The sequence below is a fragment of the Chelmon rostratus genome, chromosome 15, assembly GCF_017976325.1.
Source record: "Chelmon rostratus isolate fCheRos1 chromosome 15, fCheRos1.pri, whole genome shotgun sequence".
In the NCBI taxonomy this organism is placed as follows: Eukaryota; Metazoa; Chordata; class Actinopteri; order Chaetodontiformes; family Chaetodontidae; genus Chelmon; species Chelmon rostratus.
In genome coordinates, this window is record NC_055672.1 from 17,792,935 (window position 1) to 17,815,488 (window position 22,554).

Below are 22,554 nucleotides of genomic sequence, written 5' to 3' on the forward strand. Positions count from 1 at the left end.
ATGGGATGTAATGTTAGCTGTTTTCAACAGGGGGCGACAGAGCGAGGGTCTGTCCACGCCGTGTGTGCTGTGGTTGTTATGAAAGGCCATTACTTTAAAAAAAAAAAAAGAAGTCACAGTAACACAATGTAAGAACTAAAGTCCCTGCATTCAAAACGTAATTTAAACATTAGTGCAGAAGTATTAGCAAAATGTACTTAAAGGAGTTAAAGTTCCCATAATACAGCCAAATGGCTCCCGTAGTGTTACACTGTATGTATATTTTTGAATTATAATGGACGCATTAAGGATTTAAATAATGCAGCTGGTGAAGAAGGAGTTATTTTTACCTAGTTTATATAACGTTACTGATTCATTGTTTAATGTATGGTGATGCATCATATTTAATACGTTTTTAATATAAAATATTAGAGTAAAGTAAGTCCAAATAAATATAGTGTTCTGAAAGGTATCATATGTGCCTCTAAAGTGTGGTCCAATGTAAGTGCATGGTTGAATGGAAAAGTAAGATGGAAGAACTCATGAACAGCACAGTGTTGGAGTAACTGTGCCTTTTTAAATTTCACCATTACTGCTGCTGATCACAAATACGTATTTTGAGTGCCTGTCATGTTTTTTATTTTTGGTAGAGCTGCAGAATATGTTACCAACAGCACACACGTCATCAAAACTATGGCGTTGAACCGTGATTTAATTGGATGAGTTTCCTTAAATGCACAAATAAAACTTTTAGGCCTTTTTAGACGTTATGAAACACATCACACACAGTATTCTCTGGCTGGTGGTGCCTCGTTTTAGGTGAAGTGCGATGGATTCTGCTTTATTTGTTGTAACATCAGACAACATGCATATAAAGCTTTTTTTAAGGTAAGTAAAACAATTTGAAAACATTTATTAAACTGCAGAGGTAAAACATGGCTGAAGCAGTTTGACAGTATTTACATCTTATTAATGAGCACCAGGAGAGCAGCTGCTCATTCAGCTACAGCAGTCCCCAGTCTATTCAAGCAGCATGGTGATCGCTCTCCTTTCTGCCCTTGGTGCTGCAGTGATCCAGCTGTTACAAGAGCTTCAGGTTCACAGTTCCACATGTGACTGCATCATATCTAACAGGCCACTTCAGAATAAGATTGCCGCAGAAACAAAGCACTCTGATTTTGGAAATCTCATTGTGTACCCTATCAATATAAAGGCATGTACTCATAATATTATTAATAATAATGATAATGATAAAAATCCAGGCTGTGCCTTTAGTTTGAGTATATCTATTGTATGTCTGTATGTCTTTTTGGCCCAGCAGGGCTACTCCTGGTACTGCCTCTCCGTGGCAGTGAAGAAATCCTCCAGAACACTCCTCAGGTACTCAAAGGTGGGCCTGTCCTCTGGGTTTTCCCGCCAGCACAAACACATGATGTTATAAAGCCCATCTGGACAGTTTTCTGGCTTTGGCATTCTGTAGTTCCGCTCCAGGTTCTGGATTACCTCTGGGTTGGACATACCTGAACAAAAGGTCAGATGTCATAATCCATACTAGACTTGTAATTTGATGATTTGATCAGTAGAGTTCAGTGAATGCGTATTTACCAGGGTAAGGTATGCGTCCATACGTCACTATTTCTGTCAGGAGGATCCCGAATGACCACACATCCGATTTGATAGAAAAGGTGCCATAGTTAATAGCCTCTGGGGCAGTCCATTTGATGGGGAACTTTGCACCTTTGAATACAGGAGGGGGATTTAAAAAAAAAAAGCATGAACACTTGGTGGAGCTACTGCACAGATTTTCATCACACTTCAATTTCTGTGATATCATTTGAAATCTTCCTAAATCCAGAAGAAAGAAAAAAATAGTAAAACAAACAATAATCTATGAGACACATTATTATTATAGCCTGGAAAAAGGTGCCATGGGCTCAAAGGAAGATGTGATGTAAGTGATCGCTGCAAGGTCTTGTTACCTTCTCTTGCTGTGTATTCGTTGTCCTCAATCAGTCTTGCCAGTCCAAAGTCGGCAATCTTACAGATGAGTTCATGAGACACCAGAATGTTGGCTGCTCTCAGGTCTCGATGAATGTAATTTTTGGCCTCGATGAAGGCCATGCCGTCAGCCACCTGCAGGGGGCAGCACACCATCAGACAAACCCTGCGTCTGTGCGGTCAAGCATGAACCTCATGAGTGTGAGGGACACGTGTGTGATTCACTATTGTGTAATATTTGTGTGTGTTGGACAGACGAACAGAAAGTTTCCCAAACTAGGGAGTTTACCACTTCCTCAGGTCAATTCGCTTTACACTTTACCTTTGTACACCACCCAGGTGCTCCACCCAGGTGCACAGCTGTGCTCGCTCTACTTCCTGGTGCTTAAAGCTGCAGCCCTGCCTTTACCTCACTGGCAGACTGGCTGATTATTCTAGAGGCAGTGTGTGTGATTCAATTAAATACCACATGAGTCATTTCCTTGTAGGCAGACTTCAGAAAGGAACTGATAGAACAACTAATGCACAAGGCAGTTGGTTTGTGAGGTATTTAAGGTAAATGCTGATGATTTCTACAGAAGTCACCACCCACAATTAATAAACATCAGTGTCATTTGTACGTGTGTGTGTTCAAATATGTAATTGTCTGCGTTTTTCTGGGTCAGTCGTGCACATTTCAGACATAAGAATCTGTCACATAGGTCTGATTGGCCCTGGGGTCTTGTCAGAAACGTGAGATGTACGTATGTGTGGGATGTGTGCTTCATAAACTTCTACCGTTGTCATGACTTCCCATTCAGGAAGCGTAGCACCTCTTTACTCTCCATGCCTTGCATTTGATTGTAGTATGAATCAGTGTAAAACTTTTAACCATTGTTTTGCATTCATTAAATTAGGTATCTGCCTTTCTCTCCTATACTATCCTCACATTCATCTGAATAAAATCTCAAGCAGTTTTTATGGTCCATCACATGATGGTTAATCTCTATAAACAGATATCTGCATATTGAATGCTGAATCTGTAAGAAAGGGTCAATATTTTGAAATTGAAATTGTTATTGTTCCCGATTGTGGTCAGAGTAATATTGACCTATCACGTTTGAGCAGGCTTTGCTTGCATGCAGGTAAACAGTGCGTGTGGAGAGCAAAAGAAGTGCAACGCATCGGCTGAACCCACCGGCAAATGTCTCATGACGATTTAGCTTTTCTTTGGATGCCATAATTGATTTCTTTGGGGAAAAAAAAGTATCTGCATTTATACACAGGTATCTGTTTGTAGAGATTAAACAAAGTGTTGAGTTGTTGTTGAGTTTAAAAGTTGTTGCTCATCGGACTGTAGACTTTGGCCTGGATATCAGTTATCCGGATATTAGCTGAATGTACCAGGAGCCCCAAAACATTGGCTGTTGCCCACAGAGGGTAAATCGCCGTCAGAAGATAGCCGATGGGTTCTGAGATTGTGTGATGGTTGGAGTTACTTGCTTCGCGCTTTTACCACAAATGCTATCAGTGCATGTCGACTGGCTTGAAAGCATATTTCTGTAAAGTATGTTCACCACAAAGCTCTGCATAAACTTCACCTCTCTGCGCTGAGCTCTAAGGCGTCAGAGAATCTGCCTACTCTGGATGAAGCATCTTTTCTCATCTCAAACTTCAGTCTGTCTTCCTGTGGTTGAATTTTTCCATTCCCACACCCACGATACATGTGGGCCTAAGTCAAAGTTCCTACACTGACATGTAACATTTCAAGAGTTAGATGTGGACATGATTAGAGTTTGACATTTTGGGAAATACTCTTACTCACTTTGCCGCTGAGAGTTTTAAGAAGATAGAGCTCTGCCCGTACACTGAAAGCAAATCGTCAGCTTTGCACAAAGACTGGAAACATGCTGGAGCCTCTATTGGCAATCTCACAGTGACAGTAAGACTCCCTGGAAGTCACTGCCCACAACCAAGAAACAGGCACATAACCCTCCTAAAACCAACCAACTAACAATCCAGATAGAATGTGTTAGTTAGTGAACTTATTATTACCGGTAGGTGGGTTTTGTTACTTTTGGACAGAGCCAGGCTAGCTGTTTCCATCTGTTTCCAGGTTTTGTACTAAGCTAAGCTAACTGTCTCCTGACTGTAGCCTCATATTTAAAGGACAGTTATGAGAATGATATCGATCTTTGAGAAGAACGAGAGTAAGCGTTCTTCCCGAAATGCCAAACTATCATATTAAACCCTGTGTTCAAACATCAGGTTTAACTGACCACAGTAGCCACTTGTCTGTATCTGTATATTCACAACGTGAACTTTCAGATGGGTGATAGAACACAATGGTTATCACCGCGACAGAGCTGTGGCAGAGCATCTTACTGTAGGTTGATGAAACACAGCAAGACAAATTCAGAGAACTTAAGGGGAAAATCACCATCATGCATTCAGTTTCAGGTTTTGTCACCTTGCCTCGATTTTAAAGCTTTTGTTGAGTCTGCACCTGGTGAGTACATAGAAGATGTAGTGTGACACGCACGCCTGCACACACACCCATCCAGCTCTGTCTTTACAAGATTAGTGTTGAATGTAAGCCTCATTACAGCAGCGGCCACTTTCCTGTCTATGAGGATCATGCTGAGAGGATAGGAAGTGAAAGAAAGGCAATCTGGTTAATGGAGGGAAAGAAGTATAGACACAGAGGCATTGATTGCAAAAAAGGAAAGAAAAGAGGTGTCTTGCCTGAGACGCCATGTCTATCAGAGTGTTCATGGGCAAGCTGCTTCCCTCCGTTGTTTTTAAGTAATCCACTAGGCTCCCTGTAAAAATGACATTCAAGTTATATCTCCTCATAAAAGCACTCATTCATGTTTTTACTGACTTATTTGCTGCTGCTAACTGAGCTGAACAATACGCATTTATTTCTCAAATCATATCAAGCTCAACAGGTGGACTACAGCAACCTATTTCTGCAAAAAAAAAAAGGGTAAACTAGGTTACCACCATCAGTACATCATAAATATTACACATGCATACACACACTGTAAATTATTACTGTAAAAATACGGACAAATTCTAACAGTAATGTACCGGTATTTCTAAATATGGTAAAATACTGTAAATTTATATACTTTTGGAGCCACAACCAAGAACAGACATTAACAGTAGACTACTGTAAGATTTAACGGTAAAATACAGTCCAATGGGAAATTATAACTGTAAAAATACAGGGTTCTTACGGCAATGTAACACTATTTTTAAATACAGTTAATTACTGTTTGAGGAACAAAAAAGAACGGCAAGTGTAGAATTTTACGACATACTACAGTATGTTTCTCTTTGTCAAGTCAAACTTGAGCAGTCTGGTCACAATCAAAATCGTGTTGCACCAGGTACTATCATCTGACATCCTGCTCCATGATCCTGCCGTGTGGCTCACTAGCAAGGTAAATGCAATCTTACAAGATATTTTCCTGTTGAATATACATTTTATTTTGTTAAAATTACTGCTTCATGTTATTTGTTGTGAACTAGGCTAGGCTACATGTTGCAAGCAATGAACTGATTTGAACTGATGAACATCTGATTTAGCCTACCGTAGTCACTGAAATCCCACTGTTGATGTTAGCTTGCTCGGTCATAACATTTTGTATTTCTGTATTTGTTATCAAATCAGGGACTAGGCTGTATTTTAACATTTTTCTGTGTGACTATTTCAGGTAAAAACGTTTACATGAATACAGCATGCAGATGTTCATGTAGAATTTTAAGATAACACATCTTAGCATTTTGTTCTGTTCAGTTCACTTTTATCAGTTGTCTCAATGGGGAAATTCCTTCTCCACCGTAGCCTTTGTTCACTTCATTCTTCTATTGCACATGATCTTAAGTGAAGGAATATTCTATGGATACTAAAGGCAGGTAACATGATTGATTGTTCTTCATAGAATGCAGTTTAAAATAATTTTATTATTTGAAATTTCCTGGCGTTTGGATGCAGTTACTTTACTGTATGTAATTTTATACAGTGTGGCCTCCTCGTTGCTTAAATTGTTCAGTGACTGAAAATGTTTGGCATTAATAAATGTTGTAAGGCCATCTCTTGTCTGAGGTATTGCTATACAGCACTGTTACTGTAGAAATTCCATTCTACAGTACTTATGTGCATTTACAGTAAAACTGTTAATGGTAATCTCCCATAAACAGTTTACAGAAGGAACTGTAAAATAATGGTAACAAATTCCCTGTTAAATTACGGTAAACTACTGGCAGCTACAGTTGCCAGCATGATACTGTTATTCTACAGTGTACCTACTGTAGTCTACAACAACAGTTTATTACCATAAAAAATATTACAGTATCATACTGTAGATATATTCTCTACAGTACACTACTGTCATATCTTTTACAGTAATAAACTTTTGTTGTACACTACAGTAGGTACACTGTAGAATAACAGTATCATGCTGGCAACTGTAGCTGCCAGTAGTTTGCTGTAAATTAACGGAGAAATAATTTACAGTGCATTGTGCTGTATTTAAAAGTGCAATACACAGACGATTAGGCAATAATTAAAAGCAGAAGTAACTGGAAAACTAAAGTAAGATCATGTTTTGTCCAGACGACTAATGCTGTTTTCCACAGTCAAAAACACCATGATTCCCCACAGACATAAATAGACAGAGCTGGACGAGAATAGCAGCTCAAATCAGAGAACACAACACTGTGAGGAAGTACAGGGAACATCAGTCAGGTTGATGCATAGTTTCTGACAGCAGACTCCGTGTTGAGTTTGATTAGCGCAGAACAATACCTCTGCACGCCAGCCAACCAAGTCAAACCAAAGGAAATACTTTAAGAGGAATGACTGTGCCAGGAAAGAGGGGGTCTTTGCTCCTCTGCTTCAGTCCGGAAGACTGCTTTTGAAGTCGGAGAGCCAAAGGGATGCTCTTTGTCAAGGTCACATAGGGAATCTGAGATGACACGCCTGTTATTTTCCATCTTTGCTGTCTTCGATAATAACAAAAAAAAAGGGGGCAGACTGAAAAGACGGGAACTCCGAGCCATCCTTTCTCTCGACAACAGAGGCGACAATTGTGTCCTGTCCACACGTGGATCCCAGACAAAGAGGGAGCCTCATGTAAAGCCACTGCTGGTGGTTTACAGGCCACACATACAAGACTATACAAAGGCACTCCATTCAATTCAGCTGTAAGGCAGCTGCTGTGTTTGTGACAGCATCTCTCTATGCATTTTGTTATTGTTCCTCCCAGTGAAAAAGAATTACAAAGACTTCTGAGGTTAAAGTGAGGCGGATACTGGATAACTTCCACATGACCGCTGCATTTGGACGTAATAACTGTTGGTGGGGTTTGTAATATGCAATGTTTCTTGTGTTAATGATACGCACTAATTTCACATGTATTTTGTTTGTAAGGAGGTACGCTGAACTAACCGGCAAGGCTGAAGTTGTTTACTAACACAACCTCATAGTGTTGCAATATTTGTGTACATGTGTCTGCGTATGTGAGTGCCCGTGGATGCATGCGCATAACGCAGACTCTGGAAAGTAGCCAGGTCTCATCAGGGCTGAACAATAACCCGGTGAATCACCTTCTCCTATTTTCGCCCCTCGTCTCAGACCGGCCAGGAGCGACTTCCCCTCGGCGAGTAAACACCAGTAACTTGTCTGGAAGGGCCCCGTGAAAAGAAGCGAAAGTTCACGTTTGCTTTGAAGCATTTTAGCACAGAGCAGCGAATGCAGGAGGGTCATGAGGAGAAGCTGAAAATAGCCTATCAGAAGGTGGGCCACTTCAGCAGAGCAGCATGCTTTGGGAGGCAAGGCTCATGACTTAAGCTCCCTTATTTAGGTTTGTTGGCACAGCTATGCTCATTTAGAGTCACAGGTAATCACATCTCATATCATATGGTTTTATCAAAAACAAATAAGGCAGCTGTGGCTGATCTAAAAGCTAATTCAACAGAGTCACTGGAGGGGAGCACACGTCTGAAAACACTATGACTCATGAAGAGAGTGAAACTCACAGGGCGGCCCGGTCTTTTGTTCAAGCCTGTGCTCTTGCACCCAGAGACCGATAACAGATCAACATGTTTGATCCTGACTATAGAACACTTCCTTTGTCTTTGCTCCAGGCACAGAGCTCCTGATGACACCGTCTTTTCAAGGTAACGGAGCAAGAGATTAGGGAAATGACCGTTTCAGACAGGCTGAGACATATTTAAGGTGACTAAGCTGAATTGAAAGGAGCTGGTATGATCTCTTTAATTGATTGTCAATGAGCATTCATTTCACGGAAACACCCTGGGTCAAGGTTTCCCTTTCCTTCTGTGATATCTGGAATTCCCTGTTGGTGGTTTGCATTATTAGTAAAATGCCCCAGAATGTGACACATGGAGTATTTCTACCCACCATTTTCCATGTACTCTGTGACGATGTAGATCGGCTCCTGGGTGACAACAGCGAACAGGCGGACGAGGCGCGCATGCTGCAAGTTCTTCATCATGTTGGCCTCTGCCAGGAAGGCTTCCACCGACATTGTGCCCATTTTCAGGTTCTTAATTGCCACCTTCCTGTCATTATTGTAGACACCTGAAAATATACATGTAGACATCACTGGGTTTCTGAAAGGTACTGATTAAAACAAGACAGTCGTGTCAGTATACAGTCGTGTTAGAAGCACTGTGAGGCTAGATACTAACATTGCTTTCCTAACTTGCTCCCAACATGCTGATGTTTAGCAGGTAAAATGCTTTCCATGTTGCCGTGTAATAAATAATACGAAGTAACGAAGTAACACTAAACCCAAAGTACTGCTAAGGCTGGTGGGAATGTCATTAGTTTTGCAGGTATTTAGTCACAAACCAAAGTATTTGGCTAATTGGAATTTTCACCTGATATCGTTTGAGGAAAAGTTAAGGGATTACAAAAATGATTCCAATCCATCTTGAGGGGAAATCAGCTGAGTGTTGCTGAGACATTTTACTCAAAACCCAGACGAAAAGTCAGGGGCTCACCGAAGTCAGTAGGGTTCATCTGGAAACACTTGGAAACATTTGTACCAAAGTAAGTAACTATTGAAATATTTTACTGGATAAACAACAATTTATCTGCTGGTGTTACCCAAAGTCATTCAGAGTCATCCTTTTGGGAGCATAAACATAGGCACCAATTCTAATGACAATCCACGCATCAGTTGTTGAGCTTTTCACTCAAAACCAACCAAAACCAGTTGTTGAGATATTTCAGTCTGGACCAAGGTGGTGGACCGACTGACATCACCCTCCACAGAGCGATGCAGCCAGCATGACTAAACACAGGAATTAATACGCTGTAAATAATGTGTAAGTAAACCAGAAGAGCTTTCACCTGAGCTTCTGAGAATCCTAAATGCAATAGTCATGTCATGAGTTGTGATCAAATATGTGCTAATCTGACTTCAGTTCCACGTGACTCTCATGCAAACAGGATCTCATTCCAGCTGTGGTACACAAACACTCCCGTATATCATGTCAACCAAACCCGCAGCCAACTACTTTTATCTTCAGTCATCTACCACGCTGAGCATCTCACACCATGCATGAAGCTCAGCAATACTGGGAACAGTCGCCCCTCACATATTCCTTCATCTTCTATCACCTATTTTCATGTGAACTCACGAGAATAAATCTTTCAAACGACTGTCACTCCCATCATTCAAATATATCCAATGTTTGGATGAGGATAAAGAAACGAATACAGAGCCCAGACTACATGCAAGAAGATACTGTAAATAGAGAGAGGCTGTGAAATGAGGACTAGTTCCATGGCTGGCAATGTTTAGCTCTGATACGGTGGTTTGTTTGGGATGTTGAATAGTGCTGGCAAATGTGGATGGAAAATAGTAAGGGGGTTGTGGCACAGATTATTTCAACTGCTGCCCTTGTGATCAAAACATTCTGCCCTCTTGTTTAACTTAATACTCCACAATGACAAGAGACGTTCACGGCAGTGTTGTACAGAGGCGATTCCTGCAATCTGTGAGCTCAGCGGAAAGGTAGATTCATGCAGTTTGAGTGATGTTGCATAACAGGGATAATAACTCATGTCATTCTGCAGTTTACCAGCTCATATACAAGCCTACAATTAAGGTCTGTGTGGAGGAAACTGTTCTGCATACACTGCAGAAAAACCCTGCTGAAAGGCTTTCTAGCAGACACACAGTCAAACCCACAACTTGACTGAGCAACTGGGCTTCATGCATGTGATTAGCTGTGCAACATGATCCTCCTGCGAACAAAATGGACACTTCAATGACTGAATTTAACTAAAGAAATCAATAACATCCCCATGTATTGTTATGAATACCCAAAATTAACCCTTCCTCCCTTCTCGGTCACTCACCCATCCAGACTTCTCCAAACTGTCCTGCTCCGAGCCTGCGCTCCAGCTTCAGGGACTCACGGGGAATCTCCCACTCGTCCTGCCACCAGGGCTTCTGCGGCGCCCTCGACTGACACGGCTTCATCAGCTTCGTGCACAACCCATCTGAATCGCCTGGTTGGCAGAGAGAGAGAGGAGACAGGTTTAAAATGATTGAGATGAAGACCCCCGAGGTGATCAGTAATCTTCAGCAATCCCTTCAAAACTCACGTGAGTGATGCTGGACAAGCTCCTTCAGCGAGTTAAAGGATATCTTGGCTGTGATGTAGAAGCCGCCATTGTCCATGTTGCGGATTCTGTAGTGCTTGACTCCTTCACCAGTGTTGTGGTCCAAGTCCCTGATTGATAAGGAGTATGAGCCTGGAACAAAGAGGAAGCATAATCGAACGTGAAATGACGCAGATTTCAGCTCAAAAATCTAAAAATGGCAAATTAAATGTTACGTGTAGCATTGTAGCATCATTAAAAAGACAACGGGCAAGGTTAAAAGGGCAAAAGACACTTTTACAGTTGTAATTTATTGCTCTGTTTGTTCTCCTTTGCACCTTTATTGTTCTTGTTCTTCCTATTGTAGCGCTACAGCAGGTCATTCATTCATTCCCACCGCTATTAGACTGTAATAGCGTGTGTTCTGAAGAGCTTCTGTAAGACTGTCTTATCTAATCTAAATCAACACTGCATCCATTTCAGCAATGCAGGAGCCAACTTTAGCGGCCTTAACGCTGATTTTAGCATGAAGTTGACCAGATTTTGGTCTGCTCGACTGCTTTACAGTACAAAGAATATGGATTGGGGCTGGCACTCTTATTGCTTGTGCTGCAGAGGCGTGATGGAAACAGACACAAGTCACAATATTTTCAGCGTTAAAGCAAACTGAAACTAAACAGACGAAGCGAGTTGGGAAACAGGAAGGGTTTGTGGGAAATGCGTCAAGACTGAGTGATAGAGGACACCAGTCATCTTATGCATTTTCTCACTTGAATGCTTGTTTCAAAAATGCTAAATGTACCACCTTTCAGCAAATGTAACAGACCATACTCATACACACTGCCGAGAAACAGCCTTTTGAAATAGATGATCATGTGTGGGCTGTGTATGAGCCAGCGCTGTGATGAACACTTCACCTGGGGTTGTCTCGCTCTCTCGAATCAGGAAGGAGCCCTGCGTATTCCCAGGAGCGAGGAGGAGCCTCATGGCTTCGTTTCTAGAAATGTTCTTAAAGAACCACCTGCAGCACAAACACACAATATGCATCACGCGTTGAGCTAACCACTTCCCTTCCCTCGGGGACATGCACTATGTGAGATGGCGTTGAGGTTGAGTGACACGGTGCTGAGAGCAGCATCGTCGTGTTTGCTGCGTGACGTACGGTTCAGTCTCCACTGTGGTCATTGCAACGAAGTTGTACGGGATGTAGCCCTGCTGGCCTGTGGTGAGAGACTCTGCCAAATACCACTCTGGATCATCCCTGGATGCATGAAGAGACAGCAGTGATATCATGAGTCAGTTTACGTATCTGTGATGCCTCATGGCAGTCTAGACGTTCTAGGGTGAACATCCAGCGATGAACACCTTCTGAAAGCTCTTTCAAATTAGCCCCCACAGTCAAACAGAGGTCTTTGTAATGTAAATGATCACTACATGAAGTGAACCGCATCACATTTATATTGTCTTACACATCAGCAGAAGACACATGACAGTGAAAAGGGACATGCTCACCTCAAGCTATGTGCAATATCCATGACATTTGTAAAACCTTTAGGAGGAATAGTTTGAGTTAACCTCATAGACCCCTCCCACTTGTGAAAAGTTTGTCTTGCCATCAACCCACTAGATTTTGCGTACTCAGTCTTCCGACATTATGGTCTGTTGGCGTGTATGTAAAATACTGAGTTTCTTTCACTATAATCCAGCACCTTAGGTGTTTTTTATTGCCTCCTCTTTATATTGTTTTATGCTAATGCCCCAAACTTTCCAGACATTACCAAGGACACGACTTAATGGCCTTGAATGAATGAAATGAAACTCCGACAGAGTTTGCTGAACCACCAAATAAAACCAAATAAGTCACTTCTCTTCAGCTTTAAATAACTATAGAGCCATCGTTTTCTTTTTTTTAATTTTATATCTAAACAAATGCACTGCAGATCTGTTCACTCAACATGTACCTTTATTTCCTGTATTTGTATGTGTTACGGGGGTACAGGTTTCCTCTTTCAGAACCTGCCATGTAATCATGTGGCTAAACGTTTATGACGCTTTGGCCTTTATTCAATAGTTGACATTAGGGAGAGACAGGAAACATGGGGCGAGAGAGAGGTGGATGTCACATATCATACATGATATCACGAGGCCACTGTGAAGACCCAGGACAGACTTTTAGAGCTGTAAATGATAGCTGACAAGGAAGCACAGCGTTTATCTTGCTGTAATAAAAGTCGTCCAACGCACTTAAAGGTGCTGTGGTGGTGAGAGGATAGTATGCAAATGATTGTCTACGGCTGAAATATCATTATTATTCTGTATACCCAGCTTTACTGTATGTTCACCAGCAGCTTACTTGTTGATGATCTTGAGTTTGTCTCCTTTCTCAAAGCCCAGGTCACCATCATGGTTGGGTTCATAACTGTATATGGCCACCACCAGGTTGTCTGCAAGGGGAATATTGTCTGTTTTAGTTAAATAAAACATAAACAAGGAGCTACAAGGAATTCCAGCTTGCAGTGATTTCCTTTTTTTTCTTCAACACAGAAATTTAACAGCAAATAGCTGAAGCTGATATGGGGACACTGCAGGATGTGAAGCCCTAGGGGCAGAATAAGTTGCTAATAGGCTTTCTGGTGAGTTCAAGGTGTAATTGAATCCACAAATAAATCATATAATGATCCAAACAATTGCGATTTTCTAAAAAAAAAAAAAAAATGCTGAATTGCAGAAATTGCTTTCTGTATGCAATGATCAGCCAAGGCTCAGCAACAGAAAGTCTATAAAGCAGACTTGACCTGAGTGATCGCTGAGGAAGATTAGCCAATGGATTAGCCAATGAGATATCTGATATTGCGAAAGCATTTCAGACACATTATCATGCAAGCAGTAAGGAAAATGTTCAAAGGAAATCAGTGAGGTCAGTGGAAATGGAAATGATTTAGTGAGTGATCAAGCAGAAGAGTGAGAAACTGAAAGATGTGAAACATATAATGCACGGAGATGCAAAATAAACTTCTAAGCTTCAATTTGATTTGAGGGTGAAGGAAGAAACAAACAGATAAAAAGCTTTTCAACATATTTCCAATACATTTTTCATCTCATTTCCTTATGTGTTCAGTTATACTTTGTGTCCATCCCCTCCTCTGTGGCGCTTTTTTAACCCATTAAAATGCTGTCATATCTTTTCTTCAACATATAAGAGACACAGAGGCACACAGAGTAAAAGAGTCTGTATCTCGTTACCTGGTAAAGGAGATGTAGGAGGTGAATGCTGGGATGGCTGAAATGCAATCAGCTGGTCTGTGTACTGGTGAGAGGAAAACAGGGTTAGACTTGCATTTTAAAATTCAGCTTTTCAAAAGAACAAGAGCAGATTCATGCGGGAAAACAAGCACCATCACGTTACGTTGGCAGTAAAAGCTTTGCGCATTTCTGTTTTATTGCACAGATCTCGTCTGTTAATCATCAGCAGTTTCGTTTTTTTCTCCCAGACAAAACGTCTCGATGTGTTGTGGCACTCACAGGTGGTTTTCTCCTTTATTTCTAATCTAATGGTACATCTAACTCATGGAAAGGAAACAAACAGCATCGAGAGAATAATTATGCTCCCATTTAATCACACACACAAAAGACAACTTCCCTCACAGTTCCCTCACTTTTCTGCACTCAAACATACGGTAACAGATTGTAGTCTTTAATATTCTTGCTAATAATTGGTCATTTAATTTACACAACGTGAAATGATTTGTGTGAGCCCGTGCTATGTTCACACTTATGTGTATTGTCACTCACATTCAACCACACAAATGACCAAAACCCATTCATGTCAAGCTCACATCAAGGTTGGGACACTGTGCAAAACTAAAACAAAACAGAATGCGACCATTTGTGAATCCTTTCTGACATGAACGCAACAGTGCAAAGGCGATACATTTAATATTTTTAACTCATCAAATTTTTATCTCATCAACTTAAATATCTGCTTATTCTGAATTTGATGCGGCAACACGTTTCAAATAAGTTGCAACAGGAGCAACAAAAGACTGGGAAAATTGTGGAACGTTCCAAAAACACCTGTTTGGATCATTCCACAGGAAAACAGGTTGACTGGTAACAGGTGATAGTATCATGATTGGGAATGAAAGAGGTATCCTGGAAAGGCTCAGTCACTCACAGTCAAAGCTGGAGTGAAGTTCACCAGTTTGTAAAACACATGATTGTACAAAGAAGATTACTACATGCACTTAAGGACACTTCGTGAAACTGTTGTCGGTAAACACAATTCATTAGTAAAGGACTACGTTCTGTTTTTATTTACTTTTGTGCACAATGTCCCAACTTTATGTACAATGCATTGACACATACAGATGTGCGTACAAGTCAAAAAAGCACACATTCATGCCCGCACTCAGAAAATGTTCAGACACTTACTGGATTGCATGACTGGGGAGCTATGGGACAGTTGCAGTGTTCACAGATTTCATCCAAGTTCTCGATCCATTCGCTGTCTGAATAGTCCGAACTGCAGTTACATCCCATCTTCCCTGCGATTTAGAGGTTAAAGTTATCAGCTGGCATCGAAGTGTTCATGAAGTCCTGATTACTCATTTTTTAGTTGCAAAGATTCTCTAATGGAATATTTTCTTTTTGGCCGACATCTTAGACAGCCGTGGCATCCCCAGATAAATGCTTCTTGAACCAATCCAAGGCAGTTTTCAGTTATGGAAATCAAATAGTTAGCAAAGAACGAAATATTAAAGACAATATAGACCTCTTTCATGGTAGCATTTTAAGATTTGTGGGCGCCCTTGGAGGCACAAAATTGTTTTTCTTTCCGAAAAGTGCTCGAATCGGAGGTGACTGAGTCAAAATGGAGGCTCGACGGTGAATCGAGCTGGAAACTAAGAGCCTAACACACGTGAAAGTTTCCATTTCTGGCACTCTTCTGACACCAGATAAACATGTACACACGAGTCCAATAAAATCGCATCGACTACCACACTTTCACCACCTCTTCCAGAGTTGCAAATCACAGGCCTTTATGTGTTCTAATTGTAATGCAGACCGGAATAGCAGGCTCTGCTAAAGTCTACAAATTCTAATCTTGTATAATCCATCTTGTATATAATGTACTGTATTGTGTTTTACACTGGTGCCCTGTAAAAACTAGCTTTCTAAAGCTCACTTGGCTCCCATTAGACCACTCATGGAACAGGGTCAGTGGGCTAATCGCAGCAGCCGTCTGTCCCAAAGGCTCAGAGCCATGAGAAAAATCTGGAGAGGTCTGACCCGGCCATAACAACACACCACAGTACTGAGACCCCAAGGAGCGAATCGCTGGAGGATCACCAGGGCATGGGGAGATTTACTGAATGATCAGCACTCCTACGCCTGCTAGCCAGCACTCAGGGAGTCACACAAACAAAGTCAGCATTTTCCATTGAGGGGATACCCTCTTCTTTTTATGACCTGCCCCTGAAGGCCTTTCCAAACAAATACTGATGATTGTTATTGCTTGCAAAGTATTATGGGTATGTGGATGGTAAGTGAGGCCTGTAAGACATTTGGCTTAATATGAGTGAAGCTTGTGGATTAATAAAGCTTTTCAAAAGACATTGAGAACACCATAAACCAAGAAAAAAGCAGTTCCACGTAAAAAAAAGAGACATTTTTATGGGGCTTTTCTTGCTGTTACATCAATTTCATAGTAACAATTTCACATTTCACATTCAACTTTTGTACTTCCCATCCAGTCATCATCGCCTACATTATAGTATCTTACAAATGGACATGATTGTGTGCCATCTATGAATTTCTAGAACACATAATTGCTTGATATTTGTATTCGATTTTAAGAAGAAATGTTTAAGGTAGATTAATAAGATCCAGGGGATTTTTTAGTACAATTAAAAAGCATACTATGATTCTAATGTGGTCCCATCTTTTTTGTCATAATGATTTTTATCAACAGGGACACAAGCAGTATTTGAATATGTTTCTAGCTTTTGTGCTAAATCATACACAACACAGATGGAAGCAAAATATGGATTTTAGCTTATTGTCCATTACATCTGGGCGTGGACATTATTCTTCTCTCTATGCCAATTTTCAAAGTACAATATATAGAAAAAAGGTAAAAATCAGCTCTAAACAAACCCTTTGATTTACATTGCATATTTTATATAACACATATGATAATGTTTGGCTATCTATCTTAGACACAGTCTTTTCTTTCTCCATGTTCTATTTAACACTGAGAGAAACACAAATTCGAAACTTACCTCTTGAAATGTGAAACGTCTCTTCAAGCGCCCAGTGATATCAGATTTCAAGCACCGCCATAGAGATATTCTTTATCAAACAGTTCTTTTTTTTAACAGGCAATTTAGCAGTTTTCGAGCTTTTCGCCACTGGAACCTGGGCGTGAAAGTGTCATCATCCGCTTCTCTTATTATAACGACCTCAGTGCGTCTGTACACACACGCACGCAAGCACACAGTTTAGAGGAGTGGAGGAGAGCAGCCCAGAGAGCTTCCTGTCGTTGCAAGGTTGAGGGTTGCAGGCTTTGAACAGGTGCTTTACCATGCAGCTGTGTGTGAGCAGGGGGGAACGTTATAGGCTCCACGGTAAAGGGGTCAGGACAGCACCCCTCCCAAAGTGGGAGCCAAGATGTGGATGTTCCAGTGCAGTTAGAAATGGAGGGTAGGGTAGGCTGTGAGACAGTGGCGGAGTTATATTTGTATATTTTTGTTCTACTTTCATGTTTAACATCTGTGCGTCTGTGACCTTTAACGTGAGGAGCACCGTCAATGTAGGGCTGAGGCGGTGGTCCAGGGTTTTTGTAAAGCACTTACACTGCAAGAGCTTTTTTGAGAGGATGATTTCAGAGATTAATCTTAGCAGCATTATGATTAATTATTCTAATTTATTATATTTACACTTATGCCACACAAAAGACCATTCTGGCTAATCTGGACAGTAATGTTTCCTGTGTAGTGGTTTCAGGCCTCACTATCATGACAGCAAGGCTATTTTTGTCAATCACACATGTGGTTTGTGTCAACTCTGTTTGTGGCCAGCAAACCATTCAAAAATAGGCCTTGTTTTTTTCAACTTTTCAACAAGTCAAGTGTGGAAAAATAGACAAATTTGTTACAAATATGAGGCAAAAGCAAAAATATCAATCAGTGAATGAGCCTCTTATGAACCGAAGCTCTTTCTGGAGCTGGGTCCACTTCATGGTCACATTTACCCCCGAGAGGAGACATGAATTATCAAGTCTCTCGAATTCCTAACACATGCTAAGCCTCTGCTGTCACATTTTCTGCCTTACAGACAGCTCTGCTGTGGGCCGCATCTCTTCTCTTGTGGTGAACGGCTGCTGCTACAGAGCATGCACCGGCAGGAAGTCAGTCCAAACAATACAGGAAGTGCACAGAAATATGTGCTTAGAAGACTGCCACAGCATAGATTAAGTGTCACTTGCGATAAAACCACCTGAGCTCGCTCTTTTTCCGTTAAAGCGTGTAACTGAGAGAGCGTAAATCTAGCAGGGTGGGTGAAGTCATGTCACTTTTTTTTTTGACATTTTGATTGTGATGCCTTTCACTGAGCTGATATCAATGAGACAACTAGAAAATAAAAAGAAGCATTGTATTTTATCTGTTTCTGATGGCAGAATCTTATCAGACAATAAATTCCTCATGACAGGATAATATCGTGGATCATCTGGCACATAACTAAAAGAGCCTCACCATCTTTGGAGCTCAGCTTTTGGCAGGCCCTTTGAGCCATAAAGGGTGTTCCTAGCTTCCCTCGACCACAGTTGACACTACTTCCAAATGTGGTTGGAAATCACATTCTGTTACGCAATCGCACAGAGATATCTGCAGAAAGTTTTCCAACCTCCCCACCGCCTCACGACGCAGGTGCTGGCCTCCTTCGAGCGAGCGAGCGCGGCTTTTGTTTTGCTGCCGATGCTTACTCATGTAGGCTTTAATACAGCCTTCAACCAATTCAAACAGCATGCGTTTTGAAGTTAGTTTCAAAACAAACGATGCGCTTACACTCTAACATCACTTTCTGCTCATATGATGACATGTGGGATGATATGGGGAAGAGGTCATGGGAACCTCTCTGCAGGGCAGAGCTGAGTGGCCTGAGAAACACAAGTCTGCAGCACTTTATTGTAAAAGCATGTAGCAAAGAATAAGGCCTTGAGGTACAACACCTCAGCCTCTGTGCAGTTTCCATATGATATTCATTCCAAAGCTGAGGTCACATATGAGGTCATCCGTGTCCTGAAGTATGCCACATTATGTACATTTCAGCAGTTCTAGTTGAGCTCTCATTTCACACAGTGACCGCACTCTGCCAAGGCATATTTGGTTTCTTGTTTGACTAATTATGTCCAACAATGTCTATGGTTCTGCACATCCCTCTAGGGCCCTATTCATATGTTTGGATATTAAACCAGGTCATGAATGTCTCGCAGAAAGAAAGAAGAGACTATTGTGCAGGACGGCTTTAAGACCGAGGATGACGGGGCTGGAGATGATGGAGCATGTGGTGACATTTAGCCTACATAAGAGTGATAGCAAATGTGCATAAACAGATATATTATACACACCAATATTGTCAATGCTAATAAGATATAATAATCATTTAGAAGTGAGGTATGGTGTGGTAAGGGTTTTTTTAATATTATGTTGTATGTGCAACAGAAAATTGCAGTTTACATTTTAAGGCATTTTGCTTTTACACTCATTTGTCATGTGAATACATTCATATTACAGTAGCATGATTTATCAATCTGCATAGAATGACAATAATGATAACTGTATTTCTGTCTTTTTACATTTAACACATTTACAACCAATGTCGACTTTCACTCAACAAAATATTTTATTCTTCCTACATGCTGTTACTAATAATACTAAGCTATTTAATAAACTATTTAATTTCCCTAAGTTGCCCACTGAGCTGCAAAATACACTTGGTCACTGCCCAGCCATATATAGTTTCAAATCTGCGCTCCGCAGCATCTGGATATGGTAATGGAAAATAAAATGCATTAGGCATACCCTCCTGGGTCCTGTCACCGCAGTGCTGAAGCTATGGAGATATTTTTGGTTTGCGAAGAAGAGGTGTAAAAAATGCTGGAGTGTGACCTCTCGCTTCCTTTGAGGATACTGGTGGGGCCAGTAACCTGATGAAGGCTTGGATCAGACACGCCATACTTATTTTTTTCAGTCAACTCCACAAAGAAGGGAAAAAAAGAAAAAAAGAAAAGTAAAGCAGTAGTTAAGGCTTGTGACCTCTTAGAATGAAGCAAGTCTGCTTGCAGCCCCTCATGGATGCAACCAGTTCAACCAGAAGGGGTCTGAGGAGATAAAACTGGTCATTTTCTAGAATGAAAAAGGCTATAAGAAAATCTGTTTGTTTGTTTTTTCCAGGTCCTATCCTCTTGATCGCCTCACAGCCTCTCTGATTTTGTCTGAGCCCCACCCCCTAGGTTGGGGACCATTGATGTAAAGTAATCTGACCTGTGTGCCTGTCTGAAAAGCTCTCAAGACATTGTCTTCCTCTGAAGTGAGCGTCTTATTTTTATGAAAATCACTCAACAAATCAGCATTACTCTCCCTCTGACTCCTCTGTACTTCTTTGGCACCTGTGAAACTTTTTTACGACACCAAATCAATGGGTATAAGATACTGAACATGTAATGCTCATTCCATATCTACCTTTGCATTTCTGTCTAGCTCTTATCTTCATCTACTCTGATGGACACTGCATTGTGCAAAGAGCTGGCAGCAGTAGAGCTGCACAGGCTCCATTCATCAGGAAGGTGTGTTGGTATTGAGGGTGGTGCCCCAGCAGGCCCGCACACTGACGCTTCCTCCTGCATATCCAGCCAAGGTGCAAATGACAGGAGTCATTTTAATTTCCACCCAGGGCACCAATAACTGGCAATCACTCTTCGCTCTATCACCAAAACACCTCCAGAGGAGGAAATAACCCCACTAACTATCCAACGCAAACACAGAGGAGGCGGAGGGAACATCCTCGGTAACATGAACAAAGGTGGAGGTTTTAACACAGCGAGAAGCGCCTGGAGTTGATGTTCATCTTGGTGAGGCCCAGGTGTTTGAGCGGGGTGGACAGAGCGAAGGCAGCCTTCATCGGGATGTCACACAGCAGGTCCGACTCCTCGCCGCACTCCTCCAACTCGTACGTTGCGTCGTCCAGCATCTCCTTGTGGCGATCGCACACCTGCTCCACCTTCAGCCGGTGGATCTCCCCGCGCAGGCGGATCAGCTGACGGGCCAGGCTGTTGTCCTGGACCTGCATCTCCCTCTGCGGAGGCAGCAGGGGTGAGGGGGCGAAGGGGTCAGGCGAGGAAGGGAGGTTGAAAAGAAAGAGAGCCATCAGTGAGATAACAGATTATATGTGGGAGTTTGGACTTGCATTGTTATCAAGGTGTGTAAATCACTGGAATGTGTAAATACACGGTCTGCAGCCTGGGAGCGTGAGAAAACACACATCATATTGTTTTACAAACTGTTTGTTTGGCCTGCATGCGTCAGTGTCTCCTAACAGCAGTGATGCAGAGCAGATCACTGACACCTGGAGACGTGACTAATCTACCTGAGAGGTGACGCAGGAAGATAGATCTGCACGTTTTTCACACATACGATGGATGGGGGGTCTTTAGAGGTCGTTTTCGATATCAGGCTTAAGTTTTCAGTATTTTCAGCAGGAAAAAATGATTTTTTCAGTATTAGATCTGTGGGTAAAATGAAATGCTCAGGGGTCACTCACCAGCTCTTTTCTCAGAAACTCCAAAGCATCATCAATAGTGTCAAAGCCGCAGATGTTGCGCACAACCGCGTCTGAATTGTCATTTCTCTGAGTTGCGGGTATGGAAGCGACTTGTCCTCCGGCGTACGGACCGTGCGCTGATCTCTCCGTCCACGCTCGGCTCTGTACCCGCTCCTGCCACTCCAGATAGGATGGTCTGCGAGTCTGCAGCTTCAGCTTTTCTGTCAGTGCTTTCACGCTGTCCAGATCCTCCGCGGCTCCCTCGGAGGACTCGTCGCCAAACTCTTTAAAATCCATCGCAGTGATGAATGCGGTCCTTGGGAAGTCGCTTTCTGGACTGGCGGCTATTGGCGAGAGCGCAACAGGTCCTCACCTCCTTTATATGGAGATAAGACGCAGTGACCGCCCATCCCGCAGAGGACACAGGGGCTGGATCGTTTATGGTTTTTTTTATTTTTCATGCGAGGGAGCCAGATATCCAGCAAAGCCCAGGGGTCGCTTAGTCACATTTTGATTGAAAATACAAAATAAAATGATCACATTCAGAATTTTAAAGTGGATTAATTTGGGTTGTACTTGCAACGTACATTTGTATTACTTTACACTTTTACTTCACAAGTGGTGGAAGAAATCTTCAGATTCTGCCTAAGTGACATTAAACAGTGTGGAAATATTCCATAACAAACCCTTCATTCAAAATCTACTTCAGTGAAAATACAGAAGTGTCATCAGCAAAGGCTGCTCAAAGAAAAAAGTTAAAGTACGTAATGCGTGTATTTTATTTTTTTATTTTATAAGTCTGCCATGTGTTTTAAATAAAACAGCATAAAAACCCCTCCCACAAAAACAACAGTAATAACTTCTATTCGAGTACAAGCACATTAGTAAATGCTGGATCCGCTGCACTGCACTGTAAATAATGTACTTTCTCCAAAAGCTATTCTTATTCCATTGTTACTAAAGCTTTAGTTACTGATTATGTTGCAAATAGATACTTACAAAACATGGATTGCATTTTTGATACTTTTATATCCTTCATGCTATTTTATAGAGCTCCTTCTCGACCAGCTGCAACATTAAAATGCAGCTGGCACTCCTGTGCATCAGTAATAGACAGTAACATAATA

At 41.6% G+C, this 22,554-nt stretch overlaps 2 protein-coding genes across 2 annotated transcripts; both read right to left on the bottom strand.

Moving 5' to 3' along the window:
- Window positions 1-745: 745 nt before the first annotated feature.
- Window positions 746-17,098, bottom strand: lck (LCK proto-oncogene, Src family tyrosine kinase). The gene is made up of 13 exons (XM_041953203.1): window positions 16,888-17,098; window positions 15,038-15,150; window positions 13,850-13,913; window positions 12,960-13,050; window positions 11,769-11,867; window positions 11,524-11,627; window positions 10,610-10,759; window positions 10,361-10,513; window positions 8,390-8,569; window positions 4,702-4,778; window positions 1,959-2,112; window positions 1,585-1,716; window positions 746-1,499 (listed from the first exon to the last, which is right to left on the bottom strand). The coding sequence occupies exons 2-13, from the start codon at window positions 15,143-15,145 to the stop codon at window positions 1,303-1,305; spliced, it is 1,509 nt and encodes a 502-aa protein (XP_041809137.1). The 5' UTR covers window positions 15,146-15,150; window positions 16,888-17,098; the 3' UTR covers window positions 746-1,302.
- A 2,192-nt stretch (window positions 17,099-19,290) lies between these two features.
- fam167b (family with sequence similarity 167 member B) lies at window positions 19,291-21,791 on the bottom strand. The gene is made up of 2 exons (XM_041953334.1): window positions 21,428-21,791; window positions 19,291-20,962 (listed from the first exon to the last, which is right to left on the bottom strand). Exons 1-2 carry the CDS (start codon window positions 21,722-21,724, stop codon window positions 20,699-20,701), a joined length of 561 nt encoding a protein of 186 aa, XP_041809268.1. The 5' UTR covers window positions 21,725-21,791; the 3' UTR covers window positions 19,291-20,698.
- Between the last annotated feature and the right edge of the window lie 763 nt (window positions 21,792-22,554).

Bases quoted from the DNA above. Each gene is read 5' to 3' on its own strand.
- lck (XM_041953203.1), bottom strand. From the start codon at position 15,145: ATGGGATGTAACTGCAGTTCGGACTATTCAGACAGCGAATGGATCGAG. The intron at 11,868-12,959 runs GTAAGCTGCTGG...TCATGCATCCAG, and splicing joins AAACTCAAGATCATCAACAA to GGATGATCCAGAGTGGTATT. The intron at 8,570-10,360 runs GTGAGTGACCGA...GTATATTTTCAG, and splicing joins GTTTGGAGAAGTCTGGATGG to GTGTCTACAATAATGACAGG.
- fam167b (XM_041953334.1), bottom strand. From the start codon at position 21,724: ATGGATTTTAAAGAGTTTGGCGACGAGTCCTCCGAGGGAGCCGCGGAG. The intron at 20,963-21,427 runs GTGAGTGACCCC...CTGCCTCCGCAG, and splicing joins AGTTTCTGAGAAAAGAGCTG to AGGGAGATGCAGGTCCAGGA.